At 36.2% G+C, this 12823-nt stretch overlaps 1 protein-coding gene across 2 annotated transcripts in view; it reads right to left on the minus strand.

Moving 5' to 3' along the window:
- Positions 1 to 12823, minus strand: part of LOC123549123 (ubiquitin carboxyl-terminal hydrolase CYLD-like) — a 158056-nt gene that overhangs the window by 43242 nt on the left and 101991 nt on the right. For both annotated transcript variants that reach the window (XM_045336961.2, XM_045336960.2), the window contains one exon: positions 8483 to 8549. In XM_045336961.2, the coding sequence (XP_045192896.1) occupies positions 8483 to 8549 (67 nt within the window). The remainder of the gene's footprint in view (positions 1 to 8482; positions 8550 to 12823) is intronic.

A 12823-nucleotide genomic window follows, 5' to 3' on the forward strand; every position in this document is an offset into this window, starting at 1 on the left:
CACCATACGGTCTTGTCACAGAAGAATGGCAACCATAAGGAATCTTAAAAATACTTTGGAGTACTTCATCCTGGGCTTCCACATATAAGTAATACTAGTAAAATACTACTATAGTAATACTAGTAAATATATCAAATCTCTAATATTAGAGATACACTAAAAGTGAATACAAAAAGGTGTCTTACCGACCCATGTTACCACGGAAAAATGTTTTTATTTTTACATAGGACTTATAATAAAAAAGTTAGAAAAATACCTAAAATATTGAAAATCTAAAAATAGGATTTCTAAAAATAGACTAATTCCTGGAATTTAAGGGGAAGAAACTAAGTACAAAGGTTAAAAAAAGGTTACTTCCCTTTGGCTCTAAGCCAATCAGAATGAGATATAGTGAAAATACATCAAAATTAACCTTAAATTCTAGGTAAAAGGGGACACAATTCAAGAAAAATAGTGTCAGAGTTATGCACCTTGCGTCACATGATTGGGTGATGAGTGGAACATCTATTTAAGTCTGAATCAAATCCATTCAGTAGTAATTGAGATATAGTGAAAATACATCAAAATTAACCTTAAATTCTAAGTAAAAAGGGGCATAATTCATGAAAAATTGGTGTCAGAGTTATGGACCTTGTGTCACATGATGTGGGTGATGAGGTGGAACATTTATTTTAAGTTTGAATCAAATCCATTTTGTAATAATTGAGATATAGTGAAAATACATCAAAATCAACCTTAAATTTAAGGTAAAAGGGGACATAATTCATAAAAAATTTATGTCAGAGTTAAGCACCTTATGTCACATCATCTAGGTGATGAGGTGAAACAACTATTTTAAGTTTGAATCAAATCCATTTAGTAATAACTGAGATATAGTGAAAATACAACAAAATTAACCTTAAATTCTAAGTAAAAGGGGACATAATTCATGAAAACTTGGTGTAAGAGTTATGCACCTTGTGTCACATGACGTGGGCACATGATGTGGGTGATGAGGTGGAACATCTATTTTAAGTTTGAATCAAATCCATTCAGTAGTAACTGAGATAAAGTGAAAATGCATCAAAATCAACCTTAAATTCTAGTAAAAAGGGGCATAATTCATAAAAAAAATGGTGTCAGAGTTATGCACCTTATGTCACATGATGTGGGTGATGAGGTGGAACATCTATTTTAAGTTTGAATCAAATCCATTTAGTAATAACTGAGATATAGTGAAAATACAACAAAATTAACCTTAAATTCTAAGTAAAAGGGGACATAATTCATGAAAACTTGGTGTCAAGAGTTATGCACCTTGTGTCACATGATGTGGGTGATAAGGTGGAACATGTATTTTAAGTTTGAATCAAATTCATTTGGTAATAACTGAGATAATAGATTTCGGGACGGGACAGGACGCGACGGGACGGGACGCGACAAAACTGACTCCTATATACCCCCCTCAAACATGTTTGGTGGGGGTATAAATACAGCCTCTACACAAGCTAAATGTTGACAGACAGACAACAGACGACGGACATCGAGTGATCACAAAAACTCACCTGAGCTAAAAACAAAAAAGTAGGTCAGTAGGTCAGATTCGAACTTGACCTAAAGATCATGAAGGTTAACATTCTGAGCAAGTTTCATGAAGATACAATCTTAAAACAAGGGGGCTCTGAAGGCCCTGCATTGCTCACCTGTAGAAAGTAAGTCAGTAGGTCATATTCATGGTCATTGAAGTCAGTTTTAAGATCTGTGTGCAAAACTGTAAATGTCATCCCAATATCAAGGCTGTATCTTAAACAAGAGGGCTAAGTTGGCCCTAGGTCACTCACCTGAGAAACACACTATAACAGTGTAAGATGTTTGATCTAGTGATTTCATGGAAAGAAATATTCTGGCCAATTTTCATTAAGATTGGACCAAAAACTGTGGTCTCTTGAGTTTAAACAAGTATCTTCTTAGATATGACCTAGTGACCTAGTTTTTGACCCCAGATGACCCATATTCAAACTCGGCCTAGATTTATCATGGCAATCGTTCTGACTAAATTTCATGAAAATCAATTGAAAATACAGGCTCTATCGCATACAGAAGATTTTTCTTTGATTTGATCCAGTGACCTACTTTTTGACCCCAGATGACCCATATTCGAACTCGGCCTAGACTTCATCAAGGCAATCATTCTGACCAAATTTCATGAAAATCAATTGAAAAATACAGCCTCTATTGCATACACAAGGTTTTTCTTTGATTTGACCTAGTGACCTAGTTTTTAATCCTAGATAACCTATTTTCAAACTTGGCCTAGCTTTCATCAAGGCCATCATTCTGACTAAATTTCACAAAGAGTAATTGAAAAATACAGCCTCTATAGCATACACAAGTTTTTCTTAGATTTGACCTAGTGACCTAGTTTTTGACCCCAGATGACCCATTTTTGAACTTATCCTAGATTTGATCAAGACAATCATTCTGACAAAATTTCATGAAGACCAGTTGAAAAATACAGCCTCTATATTACATACACAAGGTTTTTCTTTAATTTGACCTATTTTTTGACCCCAGATGACCAATTTTCAAACTTTGCTTAGATTTGATCAAGACAATCATTCTGACAAAATTTCATGAAGATCAGTTGAAAAATACAGCCCCTATCGCATACACAAAGTTTTTCTTTGCTTTGACCTAGTGACCTAGTTTTTGACCCCAGATGACCCATTTTCAATCTTGGTCTAGAGTTCATCAAGGTTATCATTCTGACAAAATTTCATGAAGATCAGTTGAAAAATACAGCCTCTACACAAGCTAAATGTTAACAGACAGACAACAGACGACAGACATCGAGTGATCACAAAAACTCACCTGAGCTAAAAACAAAAAAGTAGGTCAGTAGGTCAGATTCGAACTTGACCTAAAGATCATGAAGGTTAACATTCTGAGCAAGTTTCATGAAGATACAGTCATAAATGTAGCCTCTAGCATGTTAACAAGCTTTTCCTTTGATTTGACCTGGTGACCCAGTTTTTGACCCCACCTGACCCAGAATTGAAATTGACCTGAACATCATCAGGATTAACATTCTGACCAAATTTCATTATGGTAAGGTCATAAATGTGGCCTCTGGAGTGTTAACTAGCTTTTCCTTTGATTTGGTGACCTAGTTTTTGACCCCAGATGACCCTGATTTAAACTTGACCTAAAGATCATCAAGGTTGACATTCTGACCAAGTTTCATTAAGATATAGTCTTAAATGTGGCCTCTGGAGTGTTAACAAAATTTTTCTTTGATTTGACCTGGTGACCTTGTTTCTTATTCCACTTGACCTAGATTTGGACTTGACCTAAAGATCACCAAGACTAATATTCTGACTAAGTTTCATAGAGATATTTTCATAAATTTGGCCTCTAGAGTGTTAACAAGCTTTACATTTGATCTGACCTGGTGACCTAGTTTTTGACCCCACCTGACTCAGATTTAAACTTGACCTAAAGATCATCAAGATTAACATTCTGACCAAGATTCATGAATATACAGTCATAAATGTGGCCTCTTAGTGTTAACTAGCTTTTCCTTTGATTTGACCTGATGACCTAGTTTTTGACCCCACCTGACCCAGATTTAAACTTGACCTAAAGATCATCAAGGTTAACATTCTGACCAAGTTTCATTAAGATATAGTCTTAGATGTGGCCTCTAGAGTGTTAACTAGCTTTTCCTTTGATTTGACCTGGTGACCTAGTTTTTGACCCCACCTGACCCAGATTCAACCTTGATCTAAAAACCATCATGATTAACATTCTGACCAACTGTTATTAGATACAGTCATAAATGTGGCCTCTAGAGTGTTAACAAGCCTTACCTTTGATTTGACCTGGTGACCTAGTTTCTTACTCAACTTGACCTAGATTTGAACTTGACCTAAAGTTCATCAAGATAACACTCTGACCAAGTTCCATGACGATACAATCATAAATGTGGCCTCTAGAGTGTTAACAAGCTTTTTGTTTGATCTGACCTGGTGACCTAGTTTTTGACCCTAGATGACCCAATATCAAACTTATCAAAGATTTTATTGAGAGTAACATTCTGACCATGTTTCATTAAGATTGGGCCAAAAATGTGACCTCTAGAGTGTTAACAGTCAAACTGTTGACGACGACGGATGGACGACGCCCACAGGGCGATCACAAAAGTGAGAAAAACAAAGAAAGTAGGTAAGTAGGTCACATTCATGTTCAATGTAAGTCATTTTTAAGATCGGTGTGCAAAACTGTACATGTCATCCAAATTTCAAGGGAGTATCTTAAACAAGAGGGTCATGATGACCCTGGATCGCTCACCTGAGTAGTATGAGCTACATATTTCAAATGTCAAACTAATGCTAAAATACATGTATTAAGGAAGTAGGTAAGTAGGTCATACTCATGTTCACTGAAAGTCAGTTTTAAGATCAGTGTGCAAAACTGAATATATCATTCAAATTTCAAGGCTGTATCTAAAACAAGAGGGCCATGAAGGCCCTGTATCGCTCACCTGATTTAGGAATCATCAAGATTAACATTCTGACCAAATTTCATTAAGATATGGTCATAAATGTAGCCTCTAGAGTGTAAACAAGCTTTTCCTTTGATCTGAGCTGGAGACCTAGTTTTAGACCCTAGATGACCCAATATAGAACTCGCCCAAAATTTTATTGAGGGTAACAATCTGACCAAGTTTCATTAAGATTGGGCCAAAATTGTGACCTCTAGAGTGTTAACAAGCTTTTCCTTTGATTTGACCTGGTGACCTAGTTTTTGACCCCAGATGACCTAATATCATTTTCATCCAAGATTTTATTGAGGGTAACATTCTGACCAAGTTTCATTAAGATTGGGCCAAAATTGTGACCTCTAGAGTGTTAACAAGCTTTTCTTTTGATCTGACCTGGTGACCTAGTTTTTGACCCCAGATGACCTAATATCATTTTCATCCAAGATTTTATTGAGGGTAACATTCTGACCAAGTTTCATTAAGATTGCACCAATTGTGACCTCTAGAGTGTTAACAGTCAAATTTTTGATGACGGACAGACGACGGACACAGGGCGATCACAAAAGCTCACCTTGAGCACTTTGTCCTGATCAGTGTATATTTCTTTCGTTCTTTCAATTTTATGTTCACAGTAACATAGCTTTCGAAGTGAACGTTTGGCATGTGAAACATATTAACCATCACAGGACCTGGGGATTCAGGTTAAAAAAGTACCCGTAACACGTGTAAAAGTTGCAGATATATAATATATATTTAGTTTATTTATGCATTCTGAATATTACTAAGTCCAAAACACAGGCCAGGGAAAAGGTCACTTTGATAAAATTTTCAGGCAAAGGCCTTCATCTAATGTAATCTGTATATTTTCTAATTAACAGTTAAAACTATATATATATTGAAAAAAAAATACACACAGGATCAAAAGTTTTGATCATGATGTTACATCCAATATTAAACTATAAATCCAATTTATAGTTGCAAATTGTAAAAGGTAAATTTTGCATATGTTTAATAGCCTAATATTTTCTTGAAGAGTGACTTTACTTCTGTGTTTAGGGGTTTGGTGCCTTTGCATGTGTTTATTTTCGAAAAATGCTTCAAAATAAGAGTTGCTTTTGCAACAGTTGTCATATTTTTCTTAAATGCAGACTTTTTATTGACTATTTATTACGATTGCACTAGAAAATCTCATAAAAAAAACCGACAGAAATATCCGAAAATCACGGTCGCGAAAACGGGTGACAGATACGGAAGAATGAAGGAAAGCATTAAATTCTTGATAAAATTCTTGTTTTGAATTTCATTTCTATAAAGTACTTATGTTTTCTGCTCATATGATCGTATCAAGCACACAGAATAACGATTTTAATTATGCAATTTGTTGTTCAGTATCAAGTAGGCAAGACGTATAACAATACAACATAACCTGTAGGCAGGGGTCGCGCTGTTGGTTGCCACAAAATCTGGCGTTATTTTGGATCAGTTGGCGAAAGTTTCTGACGACAACAAAGCAAAGATCAGGCTGAGACACTTTTTTTTCAATGACTCAAAGGATCACCCTACATAGTCGCTGTAAAGTCAGCCACTTCTCATAATTATCGCCTCCAGGTGAAATCCGAATCGCCGTTTTTTTTAAACTGTTGTAATCTGTTTACTTAAAGTTGTAAAAACTTGATGCACACACATTAATAGATGTAAATTATCGATAATCAACAGTAGGTTATACCGCTAATAACAAGTGGTACAAACACGATAATAGGCTGCTCATCGCATTGTTTATCAATAAATTTTTACACATTGATCAATAAACACATTGATAATGACGGACATTATTGTACTAAATTCAAACTGTGAGATGACTACGTGTCAGTCGGCGCGTGGTGTGACTGACATCTGTCAGTAGCTAATTAATATACGATGCTCCGCCTACTGCCATACTTCCGCTTGTGGCGGCAAACAATATTGAAATTCACCGAGATTTTGATTGACAAGAGGCAGAACTTCCGAATTTTAGATTTCCGCAGGTCAAGCCGATGCACGGGAATTTTTCTCAATTCTTCGCGGGTCAAAACTGGGAACCTCGGGTCAACCGAACAGATTTTTTTTTTTTTTTTGATAACAATAAACAAGAAATGCGGCAATGCCACGAAACCAGGTTTTCAACACTTTTCATAAGAATAAAAAAGTATACTGAATCACAGTGCACCACTTTAAAGCACAACCCTAACCCTAACCTAACCATAACCCTATTTTTAGTAACAATGACCTTGACCTTGATCCCAGAAACCCCAAAATCAATCCCAAGCTACAACTTTATATAAGTTTTCTATACACTAAGTTTCATCATGATAGCTCATTCCTAAGTTAAGTTATTGACCAGAAACCCTTTTTCTATTTTAAGTAACAGTGACATTGACCTTGATCCCAGAAACCCCAAAATCAATCCCAGCCTTTGTCTTGATATAAACTACATACATACCAAGTTTTATTCAAATATCTTTACCAAAACAAAAGTTATTGACCGGAAACCCTTTTTCTATTTTAAGTAACAGTGACCCTGACCTTGACCTTGACCCCAGAAACCCCAAAATCAATCCCAGCCTTTGTCTTGATATAAACTACATACATACCAAGTTTTATTCAAATATCTTTACCGAAACAAAAGTTATTGACCGAAAACACCAGTTTGACGCTGTCGCCCGCCCGCCCGACCAACGACATACCCCAATCTAATAACTCAGGTTTTCTTTGAAAACCTGGTTAAAAAGTTAGGTCGGCCGGAAAAAATAGGGTCGGTTGGGAAACCGGAACCACACGTATTATTTTATTTAGCCCTACAGGCATAACTTAATGTATAATTATCAGAGAGCAGTAATTCAGTGAAAAATCATTCAACCATAAAACTTGTTTGCTAGTGATCATTCTTACAACAGTATAGGAGAAGTTAACTAGACAAATTTGATTTCAAAAATTACCTCTACAGGGCCATAACTCTGCAACAATGCAAAAACTTGGCATGTGTAAATGATATGCACAATGAGGTTTTCTATCAATCACTATTGTGAAATTTCACTGAAATCTGTATAGAACTTTTGGAGATGAAGTAGGGACAAAAATCACTTCACACCCTTTGTGTATAATAAGTTTGAATAAGTTTCTGAGTTATTTGGCAAAAGAAGCTCTACCGTTCTGGGTCAATGTGACCTTGACCTTTGACTTACTGACCTCAAAATCATTAGGGGTCATCTGCTGGTCATGATCAACCTTCCTATTAAGTTTCATGATTCTAGGTCCAAGTGTTCTTAAGTTATCGTCTGGAAATGGTTTAACTGTTCCGGATCACTGTGACCTTGACCTTTGATCTACTGTACTCAAAAATCAATAGGGGTCACCTGCTGGTCATTATCAACGTAATCCTATGCCCAAGCATTCTCAAGTTATTGCCTGGAAAAGGTTTAACTGTTCCGGATCAGTATGACCTTGACCTTTGACCTACTGATCTCAAAATCAATAGGGATCATCTGCTGGTCATGATCAGCCTCCCTATAATCTACTTCATGATCCTATGCCCAAGCACTATAGAGTTATCATCCGGAAACCGTTCAACTGTTCCAGGTCACTGTGACCTTGAACTTTGACCTACTGACCTCAAAATCAATAAGGGTCATCTGCTGGTCATGACCTCCCTATCAACTTTTAATGATCCTATGCCCAAGCGTTCTTGAGTTATCATCCGGAAACCAATTGGTCTACATCCCGACAGACAGATAGACCAACTGACATCTGCTAAACAATATACCCCTCCTTTTTAAAGGGGGGCATAACAAATATTGTTTATACACTTACCAGAGGTTCCTTATAGTCCCTCAGACAAGGCTGGGGGAAGCAAGGCAGACCTTTTATTGTTGAGAATGATACTTACAAAAGAAACAGAGAGCTTCTATAATGATGTAAACTTACCAAATTTTGAGGAAAGGGTCTGCTTTAGTTATTTCATTTAGAAGCAAATTCAAGAATTCTTCAGGATCTGAAATGAAAATGTTCAAAATATTTATCAAGGATATATAACACCTGTAACATAGTTTTTAGTTATACATTAAATTTTACCTTTGAACATTTCTCAACAAGCATAATTAATAAACATTCATTCATTTATTCATGCTTAAAGATCTATCCTTGGTGCCACGAGAGTCATATTTTAGCTATGTTTTAACCAAGAGGGTCCTGATGGTCCTACAGTTAGGATTCTGAGTAACAACAAGAGCTTTCTGTAACACAGCCAATGCTCGACTATTCAACTGTTGTCCCAGAAACAGGAATATTACCCTAAATGTTAAAGTATTAGTTTTGGAGGTAGCAACATGCAGGCAAAACTTAAACCAGAAGTTGTTAACCTCAAAAGAGGACAAATTGTTAGAAAGTGCTGGAAACTGACTCCTCTTTTGCAAAAAAAACACTTAAAAAGTCCATGTACATACATTTAGACAGGGTGACCCCTATGTGTGAACCCTGGCTACTGACCAAAGCAAATGCAATTTTCGTTTTCAAGGTTAGCCTGTGTATTTTCATTTTCTTTACTTCCAGGAAAGCTGAAGGTCATCTGACATCATTTTTTCTGTTGTCAAAAACATACGTATGCCTGGCGAGATTGTATAAAAATGTGCTGGCCGTTCTAAGGTTATGCAATGATATATGATCTAGTATAGCATTTGACGAATCAAAATAACAAGGATAATTTGTGTTATGTTATCTCAAAATTGGCCCAGCAGTTTCACACAAGAAGATTTTGAAAGTTTCCACTATATACTTACAGGGAAAAGTGGCCATGCCCCCTGGTGGCCATGTTTTTTGATGAGCCACAAAAATCTGAACAATCTTGGTAGGAACAAGCAAATTCAATGAATTGGTATCCCCCCTCCGAAAGGGCTTGAGGTGAGGAATGGCAAAAAAATATTTCTGGCAAAAAGTTAAGGATGTTACTAAGAAGCAAATAATTTCATTAGTCAAAATCATTTTAACTGACCGGGTGAGGGTGCAAAATTTCACCTGTTGATTATAAATATTAATAAAAATTAAAAAAAACAACAAAAAAACTGGGTGGGGGATGGGGACGTATTATCGGGGTGGTGGGCAAGACCGAGTGGAGAGTGAGGTGGGGGAATGGTACAACTCTGCATGCTAATATATATTCATGGAAGGTTTGAAAAAAAATAAAAAGGAATGATTTTTTTTTAATGGGGGGGGGGGGGGGGGGGGTGGGGGGGGGGAGGATGTGTGACCAAGGCAAGGTGGTGACCAGATGTGGGTACAAAACTTCACATGTTTATACTAAATGTTCATGGAAAAGAATGAAAGAAGTTTAATGAAATTCTACCAATGGTTTGTTATGTACAAATCTGTAGATTTTTAAACAATTAAAGGGCAATAACGCTAAGGAAAATTGACCAATTGAAAAAAAAATGAACGGCATCACTGAAGTATGTTGGTTCATATTTATGTCAAGTTTTATGAAATTCTACAAGCTTGTTACTGAGAAATGGCTGCACATGTAGATTTTTCATTAAATCAAGGGCAATAACTCTAAGGGAAATTGACCAATCCAATAAAAAATTTGATGGGCATCATCGCAGTATGCTGGTGCATGTTTATGTCAAGTTCTATGAAATTCTACCTGATAGTTACTGAGAAATGGCTACGGACGGACATTTTTGGGCATTTTTCATTAAATCAAGGGCAATAACTCTAAGGGAAATTGACCAATCTAAAAAAACACTTGACGGGCATCATCGCAGTATGTTGGTACATGTTTATTTCAAGTTTCATGAAATTCTACCTGCTAGTTACTGAGAAATGGCTGTGGACGGCCGGACAACACCATTTCAATACCCCCCTCCCGATGTCATCGGCGGGGGATAATTAAAAAAAGGACCCTTTTGTGAGAAATTATTTCAAAATCAGACCAGCGGTTTAGGCGATGCCTTTTGAAGATTTTTCCATTTTCAAATCTGTGCAACCAAGTAAAACCATTTTAACAATTCCATTAAGAGGAACACCCAAGGAACATACAGGCCAAGATTCATCAAAATCCATTCAGTGGTTTTAGAGATGGGGTAAAAAGAAATTGTTGATGATGAACAGACGGACACATGACGGACATAGCATGATCACAATGGCTCACCATGAGCATTAAAAATCATGATATGGTATGGGAAAAGTATTTTTTGAGAGCGGTAAAATGCGCAAAGATCCAGTAGTAACGGTTATATTTGAAGAACGCAGCCACAACAACAAAACAAAACATACAGCAGTGTTTGTATGGATTTAAAGATGATTAACATCTATGGTTTTCCATGTTCAGGCCCCTTTGACCTTGATCTTTGATCGTGTACCCCCCAAAATAATAGGGCTTACAAAGTCCCCTATCATCCCATTAAGTTTGAAGGTTCTAGGTTAAATGGTTCTCCAGTTATTGTTAAAATGAAGAGTGACGGATGGATAGCCCTATGACCTTGACCTTTTATGAAGTGATAGATGGATGGCTCCTGTGACCTTGACCTTTAATAAAGTGACCCCAAAAACCATAAGGGTCATCTACTCTTAAAGTCCTATCATCCTATGAAGTTTGAAGGTTCCGGGTCAAATGGTTCTCAAGTTATTGATTGGAAATTGATTTCCATGTTCTGGCCCCTGTGACCTTGACATTTGATGGAGTGACCCCAAAAACAATAGGGGTTGTCCATAAGCCCTGCCACCCTTTTAAGTTTAAAGGTTCTAGGTCAAACGGTTCTCCATTTATTGATTGGAAATGAAGTGTGATGGAGGGACGGATGAACAGACAGGGCAAAAATGATATGTCTATAATTAAAATAGATGTACATTGTACAACAAAAACAAAAGACGCAAATCACGGAAAAGTGTGGGGTATAGTCTTAGAAGGATCAGTTGCGAGAACATCTCTCAGTTATTGTTCACTCACTCTTTAATCTACTTTCATCCCATTCTTTTTTTGTAAATAAACTGGGCTGTGCTTTCTTTCTATGTGTATACCATCTTCCTGAACATATATTTTTAAATCCATTAAAGCCTTATTAATATGTGCAGCATTTTTAACGACCTAAATGGGCCTAACTGAAAGAAAATGAACCACTTTAGTCAAATTGGCATGGCATTGTGCATCACACATTATCTGTAGCAACTACAAACTGAAGATATGTAAGCCTATTCTTGGGGTGTTGCACATTTCATTTTCACTCATAAAAATACTCCATCAAACATAGACTGCTATTATTCACTCGAGCTGAGACATAATCATTGCATGGCAAGGATATTTAGCTTGTAATCAACCATTTCCCAAATAAACAAGTTTAATGCATTTGGTCATGTCTGTTTTAATCATTGATGAAAATATGATATCTTCAAACAAATGAAACAAGAAATTGTAACAGGGACAACCTAGGGACATTTTTCACAAAACATATTGCATGCCAGTACAACATCTAAATAAGCGGAGCAACATACCATATTTACTTGCTTGTAAGATGGGGAAATTTAACAACAATGTTTGAATTCGCCTCTCTGTCTAATAAGCAGATCAAAAACGTATTTTTCCTAGTCAAAATTGGGCAGAAATTCAGTGAAAAATGGAGAAATTTCTATCAGTAACAGAACTTTAACATTTTAACTTACATTTCTTACAGGAAAAGCATAAACTTGTACTGAAATACCCTTACAAAACAAATAGAAAACCTTATTTTCAAGTGATGCATTGAAACAGCATTATCTAAAGTGAAACAGGAAATGGAACACAGTAACTGGATTATGTCTAAACTGTTCATAAACAAGGGGGGAGGAACTGTTACACGAGACTCGGTTGTGGAGGATATCATGTTACAGATTTAGGATGCTTCTGTTACAGTATTCCTGGATAACGTTACAGCATTCGGAGGATAATAATAGCTGTCGGTATTTTGTTTGCCAAAGATGTGGTAAAGATTTATCTGTTTTTCCAAAAATAAAAATTGTTTTTCTAGATCAGTGATATGCACGTCTGTTGAGACATGGCTTAACCTGCGAAACACAGTATATTGATGTCAATCAAACGTTTTATGTAAAAATTCGAAATTTTGATAGAAAAACATCTAAAAGAAATTGATTAAAAGATATTCCAACCGTATTTCATGCAAATTTGCATTGATTAAAACCCTCTTCAGGCATGGACTTATAAAACGAGGTAGAAAAATTACTGTTGATCTAATAGTTTGTGGTTTTATAGAATGTTGCAGTTTAGCAGGATATGTTACA

Source organism: Mercenaria mercenaria, chromosome 6, assembly GCF_021730395.1.
Source record: "Mercenaria mercenaria strain notata chromosome 6, MADL_Memer_1, whole genome shotgun sequence".
Taxonomy (NCBI): domain Eukaryota; kingdom Metazoa; phylum Mollusca; class Bivalvia; order Venerida; family Veneridae; genus Mercenaria; species Mercenaria mercenaria.